General features: G+C 55.9%; 3 protein-coding genes across 3 annotated transcripts; 2 read left to right on the top strand and 1 right to left on the bottom strand.

Moving 5' to 3' along the window:
- Nucleotides 1-363: 363 nt before the first annotated feature.
- On the top strand, nt 364-6,294 carry SPBR_00018 (uncharacterized protein; the record flags this gene model as incomplete). The annotated part of the gene is made up of 1 exon (XM_040758339.1): nt 364-6,294. One exon carries the CDS (start codon nt 364-366, stop codon nt 6,292-6,294), a length of 5,931 nt encoding a protein of 1,976 aa, XP_040618804.1.
- Nucleotides 6,295-6,818: 524 nt separating this feature from the next.
- On the bottom strand, nt 6,819-8,752 carry SPBR_00368 (histidyl-tRNA synthetase; the record flags this gene model as incomplete). Its single annotated transcript, XM_040758687.1, has 2 exons — nt 6,819-8,172; nt 8,253-8,752. The coding sequence occupies 2 exons, from the start codon at nt 8,750-8,752 to the stop codon at nt 6,819-6,821; spliced, it is 1,854 nt and encodes a 617-aa protein (XP_040618803.1).
- A 674-nt stretch (nt 8,753-9,426) lies between these two features.
- SPBR_00301 (translation initiation factor eIF-2B subunit gamma) lies at nt 9,427-11,595 on the top strand (the record flags this gene model as incomplete). Its single annotated transcript, XM_040758620.1, has 3 exons — nt 9,427-9,604; nt 9,693-11,357; nt 11,480-11,595. The coding sequence occupies 3 exons, from the start codon at nt 9,427-9,429 to the stop codon at nt 11,593-11,595; spliced, it is 1,959 nt and encodes a 652-aa protein (XP_040618802.1).
- Between the last annotated feature and the right edge of the window lie 12,528 nt (nt 11,596-24,123).

Below are 24,123 nucleotides of genomic sequence, written 5' to 3'. Positions count from 1 at the left end.
CTTCGATCCTTTTATTTTATCCTGCTTCGTTGCTTTCGACACCCTGTTCTCTTACCGGGCATATCTTATCGCTGCCCTGCTTGGTTTGGGCTTGTGCAAACAATCGAACGGCACCATCACCAAAAGACCATAGCCGCCAACGCACCACCACCTCTTTTGCATCTTCTGCCAATTTGCGCTCGCTCCCATTCTAGTGGCTCAAAATATCTTTGCCTTTTTGCCGGTGCCGAAGCTGTCATGGCCTTGCGGTAGGACGCGTCTATTCCCCGACCATCACGATTATCACGTTCTCGGCTACGACGACGACGAACTTTCCCCCCTCAGCCGACATTTTCATTCCCGCGTGACAAACACCCCCACATCATGGCGAACGCCTGGCTTGACTCTTTGTCCGAGGACTGGGTGTCCCAGGCCGGCTCGGAGCCATCGCACTCGCCCACCCATACAACAAAATTTACCAGCAAAACAAACAGCACAACGCCCACCTCGCGGGGCAGCAGCGGACGTCTCTTTGGCTCGGTGCGCCACGGCCATGACCTCTCGCCTGCCAACAGTAGCAATGTTCTCAGCGAGCGGAGCGCCAATGATATCAACATCTTTGGCTCAAATCGTCGGCCATCCCCCTCCAAGCTCTCGAACGAGTACAAAGTACAGGACGTGCAGCAGCTGCAGTCGCGCCGCGGGCCATCACAACGATCTGTGTCTGCCTCGTCTCTCGGCTCCGTTATCCATAACACCGTCGACCACAAGCCTCACAGTGTGTCGCCCGGCAAGGGTGGCGGAGACACGCCTGAGTGGCGGCGAAGACTTGTCCAGGGTGATTTGGCCTACGGCGAGCAGCGTGATCTCTTCACATCTGCCAAGTTGGGGCTTGAAAATATGTTCAATCCACCAGGTTCAACGACACCAGACGATGTTTCTGTGGTGGTAGAAGAGGTGCTTGAGGATGATGATGTCTACGAACCACATGACTGCTATCAGCAACACACAAAAGAAGATGCACTGGCATTGGATGACGAGGAGCAGGACGACGAGGAAGAGCGAGAAGATGATGGAGGGTTCCAAGAAGGGCGGCGGATAACCCACGACGTGACAATGCCGTCTAGTCCACCGGTGCATGCCGTGCCGTACGACTCGTCAGCGAATTTTGACGAGTCTGCCGCCCCACAGCTCCCCGAACAACCACGCTGGCACGCCCTGGACCCGGTGATCGAAGAGTCTGCAGCCTATGAAGAGGAGCTGGGCGGTGAAGACAATGCTGAAGAGGAAGAAGATGGGCGAGACGGACGTGTGCAGCGCCACTTCCAGGACACACCGAACGGGGTGGAGTCCATGCCGCCTTCCGATGGGAGCCAAATACGCTATCCGGTCGATGGCGGGTCACGAGCGGCGAGTGGCCAGAGCGTGCTCCGTAACGAGAGCTTCAGCGCGATTATGATCTCACCTGAAAAGAACAAGGACGGTGCCGTCTTTGCCCCGATGGAGCTGCCTTCGTGCGAGCTCAAGAGGCGCCTGGAAAATCTTCGCTGGAATCAGATGGTGTTGGCCGATGACGTCGAGCAAGCCGCTGCCGCAGGGAACCGGGTCGTCAGCATTGGAGGAAAATCTCTCAACGTCGACAACACGGAGGAATACGACAAGATGGGTGGTTTCATCAACTTCCGGCGGGGTGGACGCTCAGCTGACGGCTCATTCCGCGACCGCATGCTGAGTCCCCCGATGGGCAACGACACGTCCGAGCTGCTGCCGGAAGAATCTCTTCAAGCAAGCACACCAAAGCAGTTCGCATCCGTTCGTATCGATATTGACACAGTCGACAGCCGCCGTGGTCCCGAGGTTCCTCGTGTGCCCAACCCGAGCCCCGAAAAGCGCGGCAGCCTCTCACGGCAGCAACTGCAGCAGTCCGGCGGCGGTAGCCCGCTCAAGCTTTTTGGCCCCTACGACACATTTACAAACCAAACCTTGATGCGGCGCATCAGTCAGTTCGAAGACCAAATGTCAAACGGCTCTCGCAACTCAGCCGATCGTTCAGCAAACCTTGGCGTGGACGGTCCTTCTCATACCGAAATGGCGCAGGCATTTGTGGCAGGAATCCAGAAGTCAGAATCGCGCCAGTCGTCTGCGCAATTTGGCGCTGGAGAGCTGGACGACTTCCAATTTGGAGGCGATGGCGCTTCTCATCTGCCCGCGGATCAGACTGTGGATGAAGGCACACATGCCGACCATGAGGAGAGCAAATCGACACATGCCGATGACGTGTTCTCTCCCGTGCTCACCGAAAAGAAGCAAGATAATCTTCACATTCAGCGGATGCGCCAGAGCCGCGGCGCCATGTCGAGCCGGCCGAGCACAGCTGAGAAGCGGACCGAGCCGGCGGACCATGCTGCTTCCTTGGGCAAAATCCCTGTTTTGGCGACGCCTCGACGGGTTGCTGAAATTGGCTCGGAGGGGAAGCGCCCCCGGACATCGCCATCCAAGGACCCAACACCAAAACGGAGACGGACGCTGCACAAGTCTGACGTTGCCTTCGGCTTCGAAGCGTCACAGGCATCCCAGACGCCGCTTGATTCGGTCCAGGCATCACATACTACCATGCAGTCTATTATTGGGCGAAAGCGCAGAGACGCGCGTGATGGCGACGAGTACCAGCACGCCGACCCCGAAGTCCTGGCCAACCGCGACATCCTGCGGCCTCGTACGCCGACGCCGAGCCAGCGGTCCTCTGTCCTGCGGGAAAAGAATTCCGATCTCAGTGCCGACGAGAATGGATACAACCGTACGCACGATCGCACATATGACCTGAGCAACAACGACCGCCAAGGTGACGGCTTCGGCGGTGACCATGACGCTAGAGGCTCGTCTGCAGCCTGGTCGGACAACTCAGTCAGCGGTCCCCATATGCGTGCCGATGGTCCAGGGGTCGACGTGGAACGCAAGCCCTCTATTGCGACAGAGGACTTTCTGAGCGAGGCCCAAATGATTATCAACATGTGCCGGAACCGCGGTGTCGGCGCGCAGGGCGGCCTTGCTAGTGTGGACGAGTCGGAGATGGAGACGCCCGTGGCTGCTCCGGCCTCGGAGGAGGACGAGGTGTCATTCCAGGAATCGACAAAGGAGCCCTTTTCGCGCCCACCGAGCCGTGAGGGCAAGCCGGTGCCGCGTGCGGCGCGGATGCAGGAGGACCCGGAGATCCTGGCACGGCTCAAGAAGTACGAAGAACGCAGCGACCTGGGCGACATCGTGACGACTACCACTCGATCGATCAATCTTGCGCAACATGCAATCCGGGCGGAGAAGGAGGCTGCACAGGCGGTGCAGGACAGCATTGCCATCCGCAGCCGCACGCGACTGCACGGGAGTGAGGACATCAGCGATCCGCCAAACATTCGCATCTCGATGCGCCCCCGAGACGAGTTTGGCGCTGGTGTGCACGACGACAACCCGTCCCAAGCTTCTCAAAAATCGGCCTCCTCTGGACACTCCACGGTCAGCTCGATTCCAACGGGGTCGTCTCGCGGCTCAGACACTAGGAAGACGATCGCTCCTCAGACAGTATCCCACTTGATCCCCGACCAGGTCGGCAACATGATGCTCGACCGTGACCGCAACATCTGGATCAAACGGCGGAACGGAAGCGGCGGCAGCGTCCAGAACACGCAGCACATCCCCAGCCTGCGTGATGCTCCGAGCATGCATAACATTCTGCCTTCTGAAGGAAGCGAGGAGGACCCCTTTGCAGACATCCCCGATTTAAGCGTCGATGCCACAATGGAGCTGCACAACCTCAAGCCAGCGGTGGCCAGCCCTATGAAGTCTACTGGTCCCGTTCTCTTTACGAAGTCGAACTTGTCTCTGCCAAGGCCTAGCACAGGCGGCGCTTCCAATGGCACTGAGCCGACTCAGTCGCCTGTGGTTGTTGTGAGTGAGACAGACAACGACACGATTGTGGAGCACGAAATCAGTATCGACGAGGGCCGCCTTGGGCACTCATCGTCGCCGACCCGGTCGAAGCGAAACCTCGCCATCAGCTTCTCGTCTCCGATAGCGTCGATTATTCAAGATTTTGTGGTGGGGGACGACAGCGAGTCACGAATGGACCGCAGCCCGGACGAATCCCTCCAGAATGCGGCGGCCGCATCTGCCCGGCGTGGCCGGCGAACGGTGTCTGTGAAATTTACGAGCACAGCCAGCGGCGACCATGGAAGCAGCAACAGCAGCAGTCTTCGGTCTCGCAGTGCCTCGCGTGGGCCGGCCCGGAAACTTTCCGTGGCCGGCCAGGCGTTTGTTCCGCGTCCCGTGTCGCGCATCGACGAGCACGAGGAGGACGACACCAACCATTCGCGGGGCAGCAGCGCCTCCGCACGAAACCGGGAGCTGAGTTTGGTCGGCGAGCGTAGTGAGCTTGTGCCCGGCTCGGACGGTGAAGAGCACGGTGACGAATTATCTGAGCTTGTCTCGCAGCGCCAGACGAGTGTTAGTGTGCTAGTGACGACGCCCGGCCCGGCTCCTCGCGCGGATGACGAACAGGTTATGGCCCAGTACGTGGGTATGCTGTCGCTGAGCCCCATGTCCGAGTTCACGATCCACCAGGAGCGGTCGCTGGCGTTGGAAGCCAGTTACGTGCTGGGCGACCGGCACCTGGTGACGGGAGACAACTCGAAAGCGGTGATGGCGCAGAGTCTCCGTGACCTTGTGAGCCGGCTGACGGAGGTGGAGCCGTTTGAGCCGTATTGGGAGGACATGGAGGAGCTGGACGTGCATGGCAAGAGCCTGCGGAGCCTGCACAAGCTGGACGAGTTCTGCCCGCAGCTGGTGTCGCTGGATGCGGCCGGCAATGCGCTCCGCAACCTATCAGGCATCCCATTGAGTGTGCGCCATCTGCGGGTGGTGGACAACCAGCTGTCGGAGCTCACGTCGTGGACGAGCCTAGCCAACCTGCAGTATCTCGACATCTCAAACAACGACATCAAGACGCTCTCGGGACTCAAGAACCTGGTGCACCTGCGCGGGCTCAAGGCCGACAACTGCGGCCTGGAGAACTTGGACGGTCTCAAGTACCACGACGCTCTGCAGACACTGCGGGCACGAGGCAACCAGATCTCCGCAGTCGACTTTGACGGCACGCGGCTGCACAAGTTGGTCGAGCTGGACCTTGACGACAATCAGATCGAGTCGGCGCTGGGCCTCGACCAGCTCGTGTCGCTTTCGACGCTCAGCCTGCGGCGCAATACGCTTGCCGCGTTCACGACCGAGACCTACGGCGCACTGCCCCACGTGCGCACGCTGAATGTGAGCGACAACCAGCTGGCAGCGCTGGATGTGGGCGGCCTTCCGTCGCTGCGGGTGCTGTTTGCGGACCGCAACTGCCTCGCACGTGTGCGCGGCTTCTCCAAGACGCCGCGGCTGGACAGTGTATCCCTCCGCGAGCAGCAGCAGCAGCAGCAGACGGAGCAGACGGGCACAGGTGGCGGCGCCAGCGACGACAGCAACAGGGCGCGCCTGGACATCTCGTCCCTGTATCACGCGTACGAGATCCGCAAGCTCTACTTGTCGGGCAACCGCCTTGAGAGCTTCGACCCGCCCGTGGACTTTTTGAATTTGCAGCTGCTGGAGCTGGCCAACTGCGGTCTGACATCGCTGCCGGTGCACCTGGGCCGCGCAGTGCCCAACCTGCGCAAAGTCAACCTCAACTTCAACGCACTCACAGACCTGGGCCCGCTGGGTGGCATCTCGCGGCTCAAAAAGGTGCTCGCGGTCGGCAACCGGCTGGCCAAGGCCTTTGCGGTCATCCAGACACTCGCGACGTTTGCGCATCTGACGGAAGTCGACCTGCGGGACAATCCGGTGACGCAAGGCTTCTACCCGCACGTGTCTGTGCCCAGCGCCACCACGGTCAGCAGCACGACGACTGCCAGCAGCGGCCCAGATGTGGCGGACGCGGCAGCCGCGACACCCGAACCGTTCACGCTGCCGCTGGCCGACGCGGACCACGACAAGGCATACTGCAGTCGGCTGGACCTGGCCACGGGAATGCGCCGGCGGGTCTACAGCCAGGTGCTGAGTGACGCCTGTGCCACCCTCAAGACGCTCGACGGCCTGGCTGTTGACCGCGGGCTGGGTGATGTTCGTGACGAGGTGTGGCATGCGCTGAGCGCCAAGGGCATTGTGAGCAACGAGGCAAAGACGGGACACGGAAGACCGTCCAAGAACGGCGGCGGCAAGACCGTCGACGACGGCGCCAAAAAGGCGCCCAGGGGAGAGAGTCGATGGGGTGCTGAAGACAGTTTTGCGTGAGGTGGGATTCTGCTCTGCTCTGACGAAATGAGCAAAGGCGACGGCGGCGGACATGGTGCATTGTTGCGATATGCTGCATAATGAAGAGGGGTAGGGATTGTGGATGCGAGCGCTTCATGTCGGTTTCCTGGTTCTCTGGTTTTCTGGTATTTTGGGTTTCTGGGGTTTGCATTCTGCATTTTGTTTATTTGGGAGCTTTTGTTTTCGGCAACACGGCAGGCACTACGGCTTTCTAGACTTTCAATATGATGAACAGCCTTGTCAATGACTTGCATAGCATCGTGATATTTTGTTTTTGGAACTTTGTTTCATTTTTATGCGGCTATTTTCTTGGCTGTGCTGCTCTCGTCTAAATGCCATAATAGAAAGTCTATGTATAACTTTTTGTACCATCCCACCCTGAGAAGTTTTGGTTAACAATGCTTCATCGGTCAAGCATGTGCTCTTCGTCCCTTTTCCTATATGAATATTGTCCATTGTCCATTTTCGTTTTCTTTCTTTTTAATTGTTTCATTATATTTTTTTCAAATCAAAAGCTTCTTGATCTCGGCGACCAGGTCATCTTCGGACACCAGCTGGCCGCGGTCCTTCTCGTCGGCCTCGGCACCGCCGGTCCCCAAGACCTTGAGACGCACCTGGCCGTTCGCCAGCTCGTCCTCGCCCAGAATGACGCCCAGCGGCACGTCCTCGGCGGCCTTGAACTGCTGGGGCAGCCGCGGCTTTGTCTTGGCGGCGAACTCGGCCTTGATGCCGGCGTCCCACAGCCGGCGTGCGACCTGCATGCGCTCCTTGAGTAGGCCGTTGAAGCTGCCGCCGCCAAAGGCCATGACGTAGACGTCCGTCTCGCGCACGCGCGACCGGCCCTCTGCCTTTTCGCGCTTGGCCTTCATGATGGTGAAGATGCGGTCGACGCCAAACGAGATGCCGACGCAGGGGATCTGCGTCTTGCCGTACATGCCGACGAGGTTGTCGTAGCGGCCGCCGGCGGCAATGCTGCCCACCTGGATCTCCTCGCCGCCCTTTTTCTTGGGCGGCTTGTTCCCACCCGCCGGTGCGGCATCAGTCTCAACGGCGGCGCTCGGCTGCGCCGTGACCTCAAAGATGAGGCCGGTGTAGTAGTCGAGGCCGCGGCAGAGGGACATGTCAAAGGACACCTTGGTGCTGGGGACGCCGAGCGCCTCGAGGAAGCCGTTGAGCAGCTCCATGTCGTCGAGGCCCTGCTGGATGTCGCTGTTGGCGCAGAGCGCGGCGTCCGCCTTGAGCAGCGCGACAATGGCGGGGATGTCGCCGCTGTGCTTGACGTACTCGCCGATGCGGTCGGCGACGGCCGCGTCGAGGCCCTTCTCCTCCACCATCTCCTTCTTGACGTCGGCCCACGGCAGCTTGTCGAGCTTGTCGACGGCGGAGCTGATGGTGCGGATCTTGTCGGCGGGCACGCCGGACACGGCAAAGAGGCCGTCGAGGATCTGGCGGTGGTTGAGCTTGATGACGATGGGCTCCTGGAGGGCGTCGAAGATTTCGCAGATGACGCGCAGGATCTCGGCGTCGGGGATCATGCGGTCGTAGGTGCCGGCAATGTCAAAGTCGCACTGGTAGAACTCGCGCATGCGGCCGCGGGCCACGGCCGGCTGGTCGCGGCGGTAGACCTTGGCGATCTGATACCGCTTGATCTGCTGGACCTTGTTCATGGCCAGGAAGCGGGCAAAGGGCACGGTCAGGTCGTAGCGCAGCGCAGTCAGCTCGCCGCCCTGGTCGGCCAGGTCGTAGATGAGGCGCGAGTCCTCGCCATACTTGCCAGCAAGCACCTCCTTGAGCTCGAAGACGGGGGTATCCAAGGGGACGCCGCCGTGGCGCTTGAAGACGTCGGTGATGGTGGTGCTGCGTTGTCAGTACGGGACTTGGACGAGGATGGATGCAAGCCGTGGTGTGAGCGGCGGTGTGCGTGTGGGGGGGCCTACAAAATCTCGTCGCGCAGAATCATGTCGGCGCCGGTCCAGTCGCGCGTGCCCTTGGGCGTCTTCAGCTGCACGGCCGGGCCCTTGGCCTTGTCCTTTCCTTCTTTGGACGCCATGTCGTCGGTGTCTAGGTCGTGCTCGTGGTCGTGCTCGACGTCGTTGCTGAATTCCTCACTCGCGGCGCGTGCTGTGACAAGCTCTCTGCGCTGCGCCTTGGTCTTGCGCGAGTATGAAACGTTTTCTGTTCTGGTTGTCGACGAGGCTGCAGTCGCAGGGAGCGGTCGGCGCGGCCAAGGATGGAGCGGGTGTCCGCGCGGGTCGACGGGGGGACAAAGAGAGTAGAGTCGAGCACCAACGGCACCAGTAGCGGGAGAGGAGAGGCGTCGCAGCGGCGGTGTCTGTCGACGTTGTCGGAGTGAAGCCTGCGAGGTCGAAGGAGTGAAACGAGCAAAACTGCTGGCGGTGGAGCGGCTGTTGCGTGCAATTGGCAGCCTCAACTGCATGCCGGGGTGTGCAAAGAACGGCCTGATATGTGCAGAGAGGGAGGAGCACGGAACTGGCTGGGCGGCGCGTGCGTTGAGGGTGGCCGTTGCGATCTCGTGTGGTCGTCGTGTTTGGATCTTGAGTCACAGCCGTGTCGCAGATTGGAAAGTACTAGCAAGCTGAGGTACTGCCCAAACGGGCAGAATTGCTGTGCCGCCACCACTGAATTTGGCAGGCACAACCCCGCCGTCCGATAGCGCCAGTGCTCTTGCCGTGGCCAGAATTTTCTGTGCTGTTCCAAGAAGGAAGGCCCAGACGGCTCCACTTTTGTCAAGATTGCCGCCTGATGTGTCAGGCATGAATCAGCCACACGCTGAACGCCTCTGCAAAGCAAATGAGTCAAGACGTGCCTTTGGGCGCATTGTGGTGCGCATCAGGACATTGGATCGCCAGATTGGCTGGCGACGTCGACGACCCTTTCGGTGCACGGAGCGAGCGCAGATTGTCTACAGCGACGACAATTCGATGACGACGGCATAAACACCTGGCAAATCGACGGCATACAAACATTGTCTTACGAGCGCCCTTTTTTTTTTCTTTTCTTTTTTTTTTTTTCTTCGTTTTTCTTTTTCTTCTTTTCTATAATCGCCATATTTTCCGTCTCGACCCTCGCCAAATCTCTCCAACCGCGACGATGCCGCACGCGGTTACCAAGGGCACCGGCCTGCAGGCCCTGATCCTGTGTGGCCCTGGCTCGTCCTTCCCTACATTCACGGCCAACCCTGACGAGAACCCCAAAGCCCTGCTACCCATCGCGAACCGGCCGATGGTCTGGTATCCCCTCGACTTTTGCAACCGGGCGGGCATTACTGGTGCGTCTCTACTCTCTACGGCTGGCGGAGGGACGACCCCGATGCCGTAGCAGTATTGGCTCTGTTCGCTAACAACGTGGCTGCGCAGACATCACACTCATCTGCCCCCCATCGGCAAGCGAAGCGATCAAGGCGGCCCTCAGCACAAACCCGTTCCTGACAAGCCTTCCTGCGCCGTCCGTCCTGGCGCCCCAGGACCTGGATCAGACGACAGGCACGGCGGCGATCTTGCGGCTGCCCGAGGTGCGCGCGCTGGTGACGGCCGACTTTCTGGTGCTGCCGTGCGATCTGGTGTGCGAGCTCGGCGGCGAGAAGCTGCTGCAGGCCTGGATGGTCAAGGCGGCGTCCCTGGCGGACTTGCTGCAGGAGCAGGACCTGGGCCGGTATTTCTTGGCCGAGGGCGGCGCCAACGCCAATGCTAATGCGTCACCCAGTAGACTGAACGGCAACGGCTTTGCGACGCACAGCGGCGGCCTGGGGGTGTGGTACGACACGCGGACGGGCATTCCGGCGGTCAAGAGCGAAGAGACGGATTTTGTGGCGACGGTGCCGCTGTCCAAGGAGTCGTCACAGGCAGCCGCCGGCGCACCCGATGCCAAGACGACGGCGACGTCGGTCGTCGCCCACCTCGAGCGCGTGGTCACAGCCATGCCGACGGACTCGCTCAACGATTTGACCGAGGCGAAAAGCGGCTACCCGACGCGCCAGGGCCTGCTGCGGCGGCACCGGGGGCTGCGCATGCGCACGACGCACCGCGACGCGCACATCTACGTGTTCCCGCACTGGGTCATGGACTTTGTGCAGGCCAACGAACACATGGACAGCATCGGCGAGGACGTGCTGGGATGGTGGGCCAAGGCGGAGTGGCAGCACGGCCTGCCCGAGAAGCTGGGCGTGGGCAAGGCGCTGCAGACGTACTGTGCGCCCGCGGGTGGTGACAACAGCGACAGCAGCAGCAGTACGGGCGGTCACGACGGTCCCGGCGGAGCTGACGGTATTGACGGTGCTGACGATGTTGCCGGTGTTGACGGAGCCCGTCACCAGCCGTCGCAACAGTTGTCTGCCTCGCCCGGCCGCAGTCGTGGGCAGTGGGCACGGAGCCTGACGTCTGGAGCTGGCCCGACAAGCGCGGCAGCGACGCTTGTATCGTCGGTGCCGCTCACCACGCCGGCAGCCGATGGTGAAAGCGCCAAAGCAGCACAAGCTTCTGCGGCGGCGGCCGCCGCCGACGCAGTCGACCATGACCAGCGCCAACAGATGCCGCCCCTGCTGGCCTACGTGCACCCGTCGGCCGCCACGGCGCCGCTCATCCGCCGCGTCGACACGTCGCAGCTGCTGCTCACGGTGTCGCTGCAGCTGGCCAAGCTGCCGTCCGTCGAGGAGATGGCCTTGGCGGCGGGCGTGCCGGCCGACAGTGCGGCCGCTCTGGCGCTGTCGTCGCCGTTTGCGCACACCAAGAAGGTGGCGTACCCCGAGGGCGTCAAGCCGCGGACGACGGTGACGCGGCCGGACAGCCTGGTGGCCGACAACGTGACGGTCGAGGAAAAGGTGTCCATCAAGGAGTGCGTGATTGGCGCCAACTGCCAGATCCAGGAGGGCGCGAAGCTGCACCAGTGCCTGCTGATGGAGGGCGTGGTGGTGGGCAAGGGCGCCCGCCTCACGCGGTGCATCCTGGGCAGGCGCAGCGAGATTGGTGCGCAGTCGGTGCTGGTGGACTGCGAGGTGCAGGAGAACCTGCTGGTCGAGCCCAAGAGTACGTCCCTTTTCGTTTACGTTTTTCTTATCCTATTTGCCCCCTCACGTTTTCCTCTCGTGACCAGCCGTCTACTTGCATTGCTTGACCAATTTGCTAACATACTGTCCTCGCACCCACAGCCGAAGAAAAGGACAACAACTTTATGAGCTCCGAGGGTCTCGAGGCGACGGCAGAGGAGATGGACGAGGCGATGCAGGACGCCTCCGATGACGACGTGGCTGTCGGTGGCGCGTGAGGGGCAAGCATCTGGACCCCCCTTTTGCCTTCTCACCTCTGGTTTCCCGGTTGCTCCTGTGCCTCGTATTGCAGTGCAGTCATATAGCACTCTGGCTTATTCAGGTTCGGGGAGAACATGTCTTTGCTGAGACGCCGGTAGTGGCAACAAGGAGCCAAGAAACAAGCACAGGTGGACTCTTGGACTCGTGAGCTGCCTGTCTTTCTCTAGAAACCAAAGGGAGAAGCAAGAAGAGAAACGACAAGACGCAGTGTTCCATGTTGTACGATGACGGGACAGCGGCGATAGTTGGTCTCTGTGTCGACCCCGTTTCAAGTTACCCGTCGTCGGCCGCCCAGCGCAAGTTTTCGTCTCGCTTGCGGCTTCAATGCCTAGAGTATCGAACACCCGATGGCCGACGCACGACACAACGGTACACGAAATGACGAGAGCGGGTCTGGATGGGTGTTTGCGCAGTAACGAGGCAGGTCGGTGTCTACGACAGACGATTCCCTCGGATCAGTATGCCATCGAAGTGAGCAGTCCAGTGAGACTGCCGTGCATGATGTGGGGAGGAAAGCAAATCAAAAGCGACATAGATCCAAACGAATCGATAGATGAGCAACACAATACAAATGAACTTGGAAATATGGACTGCAGACTGCAGATCGTCACGGAGGATGTTTATGCAAAAGTCTTCAGAGTCTGCTGAGATGATCAGCCACGACGATTTTCGAGGCCCTTGTTGGGCAGACTACCAACTACTGAGCATTGCAAGACGAAGGACGACGGGCCAGAAAGCAGCCGCTCTGTCCATGGGTGCGCTTTGCCCGACGGAGTAAGCTGCTTGCCATGTCATTGCAATGCCATCTGCCTTTCCTGCATGTCTCGTGTTCCTGTCTGGCCCTGTTTTATTTGCTTCTCTTCTCTCGCGCCTATGCAATGCATGTCTCTCGTTTTCGGCATCTGCTGGCGCAAGGGGACGGACGGCTGTGATTGGAGGGCAAGGACACGGGGCAAGCTAGAGTAGCCCAGATGCTGCGCGGACAGGTCTTTCGCTGAGGGTCTCTCTCTCTCTCTCTCTCTCTCTCTCTCTCTCTCTCTCTCTCTCTCTCTCTTTCTTTCTGTATTTTTGCCGTCGGAGCTGTGCACGACATGCTTGTTAGTGGCTACTGAAATGGGTACAATTTGCTGTCCTGGTGTTCTGGACCCGTTGGACCGTCTTGCAGGTGTCTGGAAAGTCGAAAGACTAATGGAGTCACTATCGATATTGGCGGCTTGGAGCGCGACGAAAGGGGTGTGGATGACGAGTCGATGGCAGCGACAGGAGGTGGACAGGAGAAGGGTCTACATATCGACGTCGTGTCTACAAGAGGCTTATCTCGACCACAAGATATGAGTTATTCGCTGATCTGGACCTTTATTGGGACAAGCCAACACGTCTCGAAGCCCGGGCCAGAATGCACTCTGCCCCATTTGTGCGTTATAGGCCTTACTGGGACTGCCATTTGCATTGTTTAGTCTAGATTTTGACTCTGCACTTGAGCCTCACTATGCACGCCCCTGCGTCGCCAGGTCCTAGACTCAATGGCAATTCGACCATCTGGGCCGGACTCCGAATGCAACCCTACCTCGTTTTGCATTCAAGCACAAAATTATGTGCATCAAAGCGAGATGCGTCCAACAGTATAAACATCTCCCTGGACGCCTCGGTCGTTTGCAGAATTCAACCAGACATGCTTGGATATCATCCGTTTTGTCACGTAGTTGGTCTTACTTGCCAGCGACAGAATGGCCCAATTTATCCTCTTGTACGCTGAGGACCTGCATCCGTGAAACTCCGGGTGTGCCCGTCTTTCTCGTCCGCTTTCTCTTCCACTTTCTCTCTCCACTTTCTCTTTCCACTTTCTCTTTCCACTTTCTCACTTTTTGACCATTTTTGTCAAGGTTGTGTCGTTTTTTGTCTGGTACGGCATATCTGCATCTTCCTTCCCGCATGTCTATTTCATTTCCACGTCGTATTTGACGCTGGACACTTCTAGTATCTTTCCATACGGAATAATGCACAAGAATTTATATTGAGTCGCTTGTTTGTTTACTTTGTATATTTTCCATTTCGTTTCACACACTTATTTACCACTATTTACCACTACTCTTGGCAACTTTCTCCTCACATTGACTGTACACAGGCCCTAACATAGCCTCGTTTAGACGGCCTCTCCCTGGGTAGCCCAGCCTTTTTAAGCATCGCGTTTACAACTATTGAATTTAAACATTCATCGTTTCGTACGCGACTCTCCTTTTAGCGGTATGTCTCGTAGAGTGCATCCTGCTTAAAGACGTACTTGAACCCAACTGGTCTTATTCTTCTTCGTAGTCTTTTTCGACTTTACATCTTGCACATCCATCGTCCTCCGTCCGTCACGATCCGTCGCCATGGGCACGATCCTCGCTAGTTTTTGTCGGCGTGCGAATCGTCGCTGTGAACCATCGCCGCTCCTTTTCGCTGCTCCTGGTCCGCCGTATGCAAGGCTTGTAGCGTACATAGTAATGATCCCGTACGACATGCGCCAATCGAAGGCTTTGTGTGGAGCATTCTTTCCGGCGCATACCAATGCAACTCGGAGCAGACTCAGAGGAGACTAGGTCGGCCTCACGTACGGGACACTAGCCTTGCACGGCGACTAGTGCTTTCGATAGCCGTGCAAGGCGAAGGGTGCATCGTTACCGAAAAGCCAGAGCTAGCGAGCCAATAGCTGCTGGTGGTGGACAGGAACTACAGAGTCGTTGTGTGGCGTTTACATTGTTGATGTCATTCGTATGCTCTTGCGTCTCGTGCAAGTCGTATTTTATGAACTACGATGTCAAGCCTGCGAGTCTAATCAAACAGCCTCGCTCCCGCCATTGTCATTCCTCGCTCCCACACGGCTGGCCATCCGTCTTCCGCGAGCTCCTGATGGCATGCCTGGCCGAGAGCGACAGAATCACACAAATGTCAGCGTAACTTGGACGCCTCACTTGGCCCGAAAGGCATATGCACAGCTGTACGATTTGCTCACCCTCACCGGTTCGCTTAATGTTCCTAAATGGTCAATGGTCCTGTGTGTGGCGGAAGGATCAGGTGGATCGAAAGCCATCCGCACGACGGCGAGAAATGATAACGCCAACCGGCCAGATGCCACAATGAGAGAACGGTGTCGTGCTCAGAGACTATGAAGTCGGGGATAGGAGATTGCGATGCTGCGTCGATGTCGTATTATTTGCTTGCTTCCTACGCCGAGATGACCATCACGTAGCTGTTGCGAGCCCCGTTTTGCGCATCAACCACCTTGCATCCTGGTTATATCCTGGTTCTGCCTCTTTCGCGCTGCGTGCATCTCTTGACTCTCGCTTGTGTGTCTTGGATGTCTCTTCGTCTCTTTTGAGCATTCATCTCTCTCGTTCTTTCATTCTTTCATACTTATTCCTTGTTTATTTCCTTATTTCCTTATTTCCTTATTTTCTTATTCCCTTATTTATTCCTTTCTTTTGTCCATCGTCTCGTCTCATCTCGTCTACCCCTCTCCAGTGAGACATGGCTTGGGCCAGTGCGGCTCAACCGGCCCCTCTTCGTGATCGCCGCTCTTCCCGGTTATCCTGGTCGACAATCCTTGCTCTTATTTTTCCTTTTGTGCTTCCTTTTGGGGACGTTATCTCTACGTTGTTTGCCCCTGCTCGATGTTACTTTCCCTTTTGGTCTCGACTGTGATTCTCGCTTCGTCTTTGGTCCTAGACAGCTGCGGCGTCTTGCTTCCTACTGCAGACTAGCGTAGATGCATGTCTTATTCGATTTTGATTTTTTTTTTCTTTTTTTTTAAAAAAAAAAAGAAAATCTAGTTTTTAAATCTAGTATGGATCCATTGACAATGGCTAGCCTCCTAGCCTCCGCACGACTTGCACATCCCCTCACTTTCTTCTCTCGCTTCGTTCGTCTCCTGCTCCTCCCCACCGTTCGTTGCTCAGACAGCGCCGGTTCGCGTTGTCTCGGCCTCCCTTCTCTCCGCCCGCCCTCTCCAAAGCACCCAAGGGAGACCAAGACGACCGTCTCCAGCCCACGCCTGGTTTGTGGTCGACGACATACGACGCACGGCGTTTTCCGTTGGACAATACGGTCGTCGTCCTCTGCCTCTGCCCAGAAACGCCCTCCGTAGCGTCCAGAACGGGTCCGTGGCCGGCGTGGCCGTTGCCTGTGTCGAGTGAGGTGTGTCTGCAAAGGAACGTTGGGTGCAGATGTGTGTACAACCAGCAGCTCGATGCAGTCTTTCCTCCTGCTGATCCTTATTCTTGCAGGCAAGGGATGCGAAGCGTTGGTGACTTGCCCTTCATCTTTTCACCTTTTGCCTCTTTTGCCTCTTTTGCCTCTATTGCCTCTTTTACCTCTTTTACCTCTTTGGCCTTTGGATTTTCGACGCGCCTATCCGACATTCAAAGTGGTTTCAGCGGTCTCAGTCGCGAGGACAAGATCTCGATGAAGACAGCGCAGTCTGCATCTGTAAGTGGCCGCACTGAAGAACGAGGCCGAAAGACCCATTCAGTTTGACTCCATTTCACGCAAGGGAACCTGCGGCTGTGATGCAGAAGAGGACGATGTCGTCGATGCAGCAGGATCGGAGGACAGACGACAGAGGACGAGATAGTACGGGATCGGAGGACGAAGATCACTTTAGAGAATTGTGCCCTCCACGACGGCTCAGCACTTCGTATGCAACCTCTTCACTCTCCGCGTTCCTGTTCGTTCTCGTCGGCGCTCACCGTCGGTTTGCGATTCCACCTCCCTTGTTCGCGTCTGAAGCTCACGTCCACGCGATGCTCTCCGCTCTCTTCAGATATATACACCCTCCTCGTAATCGCAGCTGCCCTCCAACGTCTTTGTGCTTCGTGTGAGAGGGGTGTGCCCTTTGGTCTTTTGTCCTTTTGCCCCTCTGATTTTAGTCTTTATTTTTTGTTCCTGGATGTCGCCCTTTTGTGCCTGGATGGCCGCCCTTTAGTTCCTGATAGTCATCCCTGGAGAGCCTTGGATCGTTTCGGGATGGGCCTTTTCACGCGTCTGGAATGCACTCATGTCTTTACGATTGGCATTGTCATCCAACAAGATCCCAACGGTCCGGACGACAAATGGCTAAAAACCACTGGAGGCACTCGAAGCACTCAGCGAGACTGGACGCGACGATTCGCGCCGGCTCGCGTAGGGGTGCGGACAATCACGATTATCTTCTGCGCATGATGTGCGTTTCGAAAGTCCTTTCAAGTCCCGACTCTTTATAATTTTAAAATGTACGAGCCCTTGCTTGAATAGCGCGTAAACGTGTGTCATGCGCACCATCCAAGCTGGCGTTTTATCATAAAGGTGATTTCGTTGCCGGAGAATGAGAATCGTCGGTTCATACGATGCGATTTCTGCAGAAGCCCGACGAAAGACGCGTCAAGAGACCGTGCAGAAGACACCGCCAGCACACTCCTTGACCGGCATGACAAGATAGCATGACAAGATAGCATGACATGACCTGCCCGCTCGTCGTCTCGTCCTTCCACTTTTCTGCCCTTTGGGCTTGTCCCCTTGGTTCTCATCCACTGGCTCTTGACAAGGGAGGCAAGCTCGAGGCCGTGCCCGCCCGATGACGTGCCGAGCGATCATTCTGAGCATTTTTCCGAGCGGGATCGTAAGAGATTTAAATTCAAAAATGAAACCCCAAAACCCCAAAACCACAAAACCACAAAACCACAAAACCAGGGTGCAGCACACGAAAGAGGCGGGAAAGGACGCTTGGGCCAGAGGTTGCTCGGAGCTTTTTCGTTGAAGCAAGCGGAAAACGGGAAGTGTGGGGAAGACAAGGGGGAGGGGTGGCTGTGGAGGGACTTTCAGGCAAAGGACGGATGGAGCGGCCCTGTGAGGCATCTTGCATTGTGGGTTGGGGCATCCACGTCCGTGCAGTCTCAGCCACTGCAATGTGTCGATGTCTGAACGTGAAAGCAGTCATGTCGTAAACATTTGGCGAGATGCCGAGTCGGTCGATGGACCGTCCTCTCTTGGTCGTGGTCGTGGTCGTGGTCGATGTGGATTTGGATGTGGACTCTGAGGCGGCAAGATCGCGATCACGATGGACTCTTGTACATTGCAGTAGCTAGGCTGTTTTCACTGGGGTAGTCATGGAAGCAGGGGTGCTGTGGAGGCCGCCAGGTTCGCAAGGCCAGGGAATTCGGACATGGTCGAGCTGAGAGCAGGGGTTGGGAGCGGGAAGGACAGCAGGGATTGTTCAAAATTGGGGAGCAGCGTCGTACTCATTACGTCGTACGTCCAAGGCTTTGACCAGGCTCAGCAGGCTCAGCAGGCTCAGCAGGCTCAACCGGCCCATCGTTTCGAGGCGGCTGATCGTTTTCTTCGAGCTCCAACTCTCTTGTATTTCTTCCTTGTCTGTCTCACGCTCTCGTCTCGTTACTGGGGCAATGATTACTGAGTGATGGCATGACTAGTGGTTTGCCTCGGCTGTAGTTTCGTTTTCCTTCTTTTCCTATTTGAATATTTGAATATTTGAATATTTGAATATTTGAATATTTGTCATGCTGGAAATGTCTGCACATCTCATCACCTGAAAGGCCGTCACAATCTTAACAGCCAAGAACTCGAGCACATGCATCTGATGAACGGGCCATTACCGAAACCACCGAGGACAGTGTTTGCGTCACGACTTTTTTCGGGCAGGATGCGCATCACCAAAAGACGGCACGTCCCAAGATGGATGCTCCCTGCGGCGGCGGCGCGCATCGTCTCTTTGCAGCTTTGGGTGCGTCCAGTCGTCTATCTATCGTCTATCTAGTCGAGCATCTAGTCGAGCACCTAGTCGAGAGGTAGTCGAGTACTTCCGCCTGCCCATTCCCATGGCAAACGGTGATCTGGCAGTGCAAAACGGGCAAGGCTCCATTCGCCGCGGGTTTTGTTTCCCAAACCATCGGCCGGTCTCACTTCTCGCCTCGTTTTGTACGACGATTGCCTCATGCCAATTTCAAAAATACGGCTGCCGTCCACCCGATAAAAGGACGGCACACGAGCTGGCGTTTCGTGCTCGCGTTCTTTGTCAGCGCTACTGTTCCAAGACCAGCCGCGACGGGCATCCGGAGGCACAAAAAGACCAAAAGACCAAAAGACCAAAAAGACCAAAAAGACCAAAAAGACGATGGAGCCTGGAGGCAGAGCCACTTGCACGCCATCGTGCTGCTGCAGCACATTGTCAAGACTGATTCATAATCGAAACCAAAAATACACTGCAGGGCCCCTCCTGTGCGTAATCTTGCTCTCCGCGTCGTACGGCATGACACCGGAAATTTGCCTCTATTGGCTTTTGTGGCTGGCTGCTCGCCGCATGGCCAGCAGATCACCACCCAATGGCAGCCTCGAACCGGCGCGTCGCGATGGGGTCCCCTGCGCGGCCAACGGTCTGGCCGGCTTGGCAGGAGGACAAGGACGAGATAGTTTGTACGTCGTACGGGATGCCCGTCCCTCATTGGCAGAAGGGGACCGGGAAGGGCTCGGGTTGTGTCGTCTTTCACGGCCGAAGGCTCACTACACTTGGCCTTTGGGTTTGACCTTTTGACTCGTCTTTTTCATAAGCCCCCTCTCGTTCGACACATCACACTGCACACAGACACTCCCCTCAACCGGTCCCACGAGAGCGCATGTGAATGCCGGTGCCCTCACAGGACGAACCACGGCGAACTATGAACGAACTACGGCGCACCACCACGCCTCCACACTTATGCCCGTCCAGCCTGGCTGCCTGGCTGCCAATCATCTCGCCCAGCGACACGCCCATTGGACGGCTCAGTCGTCGTCTCGACGCGCTCCGCCGCGTCTTTGGGGCGTCGATCGCGGAAAGGGAGGCTTTTGGTCTCTCGTCTAAAAGCGGAGCTGGCTGAGAGCGGAACAACGGCTGCGAGAGGCGACGCCTCATTGGCAGGCGAGCACATCGTGCTCGTCTTATCATGTCACCGTCTGCCGTCTTCCGCCTCTGATATTCCGCCTTCGCCTTCCGCGTTCCGTCTTCCGGCCTTCCGCACTTTCTTCTTCTCCGCATCCCCAGCTCTCGATTGTGGCAAATTAGACATTAGGTCGTCGCCTGTTTAGCATTGCTACGTTGCTTGCTTTGCTTGCTGGCCCCATTTTGGTCGCTTGCTCTGTTGGTGCCCTATGTGGACGCGGATTTGCTCGTCTGTTGCGCATGCCGAGCCTGTTTCTGGATTTCCTTTTGTTTTTGTTTTTCCTACGTTTTTTTTTAATAGTTTTTAAGATTACCTCATTGTCTTGCCTTGTCTTGGCAGTAAGACATTGCCTCTGGGGTCCAAGCGCGGGCATCCCAATCAACTCCCAAAGCCGACGATCCCTGTGAGGATCATCTCCACCTCCAACTGGACAAATCCAGCATTACGCCTGCACGGCGAGACAGCTCCTCTGATCCAGCCCCAAATCGGGCCGCCAGATCGCCCCCCAACAGCGCAGAAAGTCGTCCCGAGGCGCCGCCGGCCGGCCTTGGAAGGGGAGAAAGTAGGCGAAATGTCGACAAAATGGAGGCGCCGTGGATCTCCATTCACTTTGAGAGCCTGCTGCCTCTCCTGTATTGCTCTGTGCGGTGTACGGCCCTACGGCCAATTTCCTTTTCAGCAGCAATGGTCAACAGATATTCAGGCGATCATCTGTCCACAGCTTGGCTCCTATCGCCCAGAGCGGCATCTTGCCCTTCCGTTTACGTCCTTTGCTTTCTTTCATCGTCCGTGCAGCTCGATGGACGCGCAGAGATCCGTGCCCAACGAAAGTATTTTCGTAGCCATGAACCGGTGATGCTCCATATCTCGACGGCTCCGATTTCGCACAACTTCTACCGGGGAGGAACCAGAAAAACAGCGAGCCACACGCTACCGGGCGAACTTCCACGAGAGAGCATAATCAAAGCCAGCAACAGCCAGGAACAGCCAGGAACAATCAGGAACAATCAGGAACAGTCAGGAACAGTCAGGAACAGGCCGTTCATTGGCCTAGCTGAGTGGTGACGGTTACACCCAGTGCGGCCGGCGAGATACTGGGCCCTACAAGGAAAGGGGGCCACGGCCAGGTCCCCCAGCCAGTCAAAAGTCAAATTGCACGTGGCGTTTCCCTTCCCCAACGTATGTGGCAGCCGCTCCAGAAATCCTGCCACGGCGGGATGGATCCAAATTCGTCCCAAAAAAAAACATCGAGGTAAAGACTGACAAATCATCCACCGAAAGCCGCAACTGCCCGCTCCGAAAAGCGCAGCAAGACAGCCGCCAAGCACAGAGGCAGCTTTTATTTTTGCTTCAGTGGGAGGATGGGCGTCAGAGAGAAATGAGCGAACCGGGTTAATGTCGGCGGAGGATGCGTCATCTTTATGGGTTCTTCCACTTGACGTCGATGGTGACTTGGCGGGGAAGATGTATTGCATCGTTTCCAGGGCCATAGCCACGATCCTGCCCGCATTATCAGACAATCAGACAATCAGACAATCAGACAATCAGACAAGCGGACAAGCGGACAAGCGGTCAAATGAGACGCACTTTGCAACCTAATTGCAAAATAAAATAAAATTACAGCCCTTTCAAAACTACTTATGTCATTGCCCCATAGTGCAAATCACGAAAGAAGAACAAGACATCTTCAGTGGCGAGCATCCCCTGTTTCTGGGCATCATGTTGGGTAAATCGGACAGGGGTTAGGACAGGACGGCCAAGGCCTGGGCCTGGCCTGACGCGCCTTGTGGTAAGGCATGTTCCGTCGAGAGTGTTTCACGCTCAGTCAGAAGCACCGGCGGGGTGCAGAGGCTTCTTTTCCATATCGTCGTATCTGCTGTTTTGGTTTCTTCCATCAGACGTTTCCCCTCACTTGGTTCGTTTGCCTCGTTCGACCGCTGTTGTTCTTGTTCTGTTTTTATTAAGTTTTATTTATTTTTATTTTATTTATTTATTTATTTTATTTATTTTTATTCTTCCTTCTTTTTATTTTGCCTCTTATATTAATCTAGTTGCTTGCTCTATCCTTCCTAATCGAGGCGTTGAAGAACGACTGCCCCCGTCCTGGGCTCATAATCTGCCGTTTGTCATCTCCATCTGCTTCTTTTTCCTCTGCGTGTTTCCCTTTTCTCTATATGAAGTATCATTTATCCCTCATTTTGTCTCGCATTCATACTTTCTCCTCCTCGTATTTTCCTCCCACTACTCACGCACCATCGAGGCTGGACGGTCTTGGCGGGCCAGCTGGCTGGCTGTACTGAAACCTGGTTGCTCTTCCCGGACTAGCCACATGTACGGTCCCTTTCGTTGGGTTTTTGTAGTGCAACACATTTTGCGTGTGTAATTACGCAGTACGTTGTAATTGGGTGGTTTGTTTCACATCGATTGGCCTCGACGTTGCACCCGTCTTTGTCATATTCTTCTTTTTTCTTCTTCGATTCTTCTTTTTATTGGTTTTTATTTCGTTTTTCTTTTTCTTGGTGCTCCTCACCTGCTTCTTTAGAATTAATGGGTTATTTTTGTTCCTTTTATTTTTATGCCATCTATTTTTGTCCCTCTATTTGTCCCTCTTGGCATCTCTTGGTCCACTACGGGAAAGAACCAAAGACGGGCCCAATTCCCCAGATTTCGGCCCTATCAGTTTGAGAGTCGAGCCAATGGCCCAGGCCATGGCGGCCTTTCTATGGCCGCACTTGGCACTTGTATGCATTTTGCGACATAGATGCCGCCTTTACGTGGTGCTCATCGAACGACAACATCGTGTGGCAACTGAAACGCGGGCGATGTGCATTTGATGGTTGGGGAGTTGGGGAGAAATTACGCAAAGATTTTGTTTTTTTATTTTATTTTATATTTATATCTATATTTTTCCTTTTTTCTTTTTTCTTTTTGTTTTCTCTCTTTTTCTCGCTCAAACACTTTCTCTCCTTCCTTTCTCGTCGGGGTACATTGAAATCGGACAACGGACGAAAATAACGCAAGCAAACAACGACAGCCCAGCCCGACAAGGACGAGGACGAGGACATTGGCGAGCGTTCTTTTCGAGACATCAGACATCGTTTTCTAGTTTGTCTCTTGTATTCTAGGATAGAACGTGATACTTGTTTATCTCCTTTGGGACATCACATCGCAGTCGTACGATGCCGTCTGGTCAGTGTGGTGGGTGGTGCAGCAAAGCAATGATATATCCGGGTTGGGTTTAGACACGAGAAGCAGCAGCAAAGCTGAGAGGCGTCTAGACTTTTGGACTTTCAGACGTTCAAACCATTCAACACTTTTTCAGACTTGCACACTGAACGAGAGCCTATCGGGGATGCGATCCGTGCACCAGCACCAGCACCAGCACGCTAAACTCGTGTGGGATGTTGAGAATGCAGCTCCCTTGCATAGGAGGCATGAGGTCCTCGTCGTTGGGGACAGTCTGCAGAGACTCTGAACCTACACAGTATGCACGCAACGCCATTCTGCAAAGCCCGAATGCTATCTAAGTGTCTGAAGTGTCTAGAGTGTCTGAAGTGTCTGAAGTGTCTGAAGTGTCTGAAGCTGCCTGAAGCTGTCCGAAGCTGTCTGAGGCTGTCTGTTGGCCATTAGCTCCAAGCTTGTGGCTGGGACAAACTTTGAGCTCGTATGGGATTACGAGATGTGCACACCCACAGACACACAGCCAGCTGCACAAAGCAACCAATAGTGCGTAGGCAAGGGCAGACCCCGGCCAGGCACGGTCACCGGCTTGTCCAGGAACAAACACTGTAAGGGACCAGTTGGTGGTGGGCGAAAGATAAGTTGGCTACAAGTACTGTACAAGTGTTAAAGTGAGTAAAGTGTGTAAAGTGTGTAAAGTGTGTAAAGTGTTGCTGCACGTGGAAAGAGCACTCGTTGACGTGTCCATTGTACAAAATCCTTTACTTATTTTGTCACAGACGATGGCTTACAGCTTACAGCTTACAGCTTACAGCTCACATTTCACGGCTCAGCTTCATTACGAATTCTTCCACTCGCAGGTCGTCAGGTCCTCCTTCGCCAAGAGTGAGCAAAGGAACAAACGGTCCGAAGGTGCAGTTCCCATTTCTCCGGGAATCTGGGAGACAAGGGTTCAAAGAGACTGCAAGAACTGCAGTTCTGGCCTACAATAGTGTCTAGTCCAGCAGTTGTAGACGAGCACTTGTTTCTGCCTCTTTTTATCTTTTTATCTTTTACATCTTTTTCTTTCCTTCTTTCTTTTTCTTCTATTTCTTTCTTTCCTTCTACTCTTCTTTACTCTGCGGAATGCACTGATAACACTCCTTACAGAGCTTGAGCCAGTTTGGCTGGACAGACAAAGGGAGCCCGAGACAGGTCGGCGGAGACGAGGAAATGGTGAGAATTGACTGGTCGATTTCGATTTCGCGGAGTGGGCCTCGCATTGCTTTTGTCCCGATGCGATGATGGATTTATGACTTGCTGTATGATGTGCTTTATGCCTAGATTTATGACTTATGACATCGTTTTAAACAATCC

The sequence above is a fragment of the Sporothrix brasiliensis genome (genome assembly GCF_000820605.1).
Source record: "Sporothrix brasiliensis 5110 chromosome Unknown Cont19, whole genome shotgun sequence".
NCBI classification, from domain to species: Eukaryota; Fungi; Ascomycota; class Sordariomycetes; order Ophiostomatales; family Ophiostomataceae; genus Sporothrix; species Sporothrix brasiliensis.
Note: the sequence above shows the minus strand (reverse complement) of the source record. Positions and strands in the feature narration are given on the sequence as shown.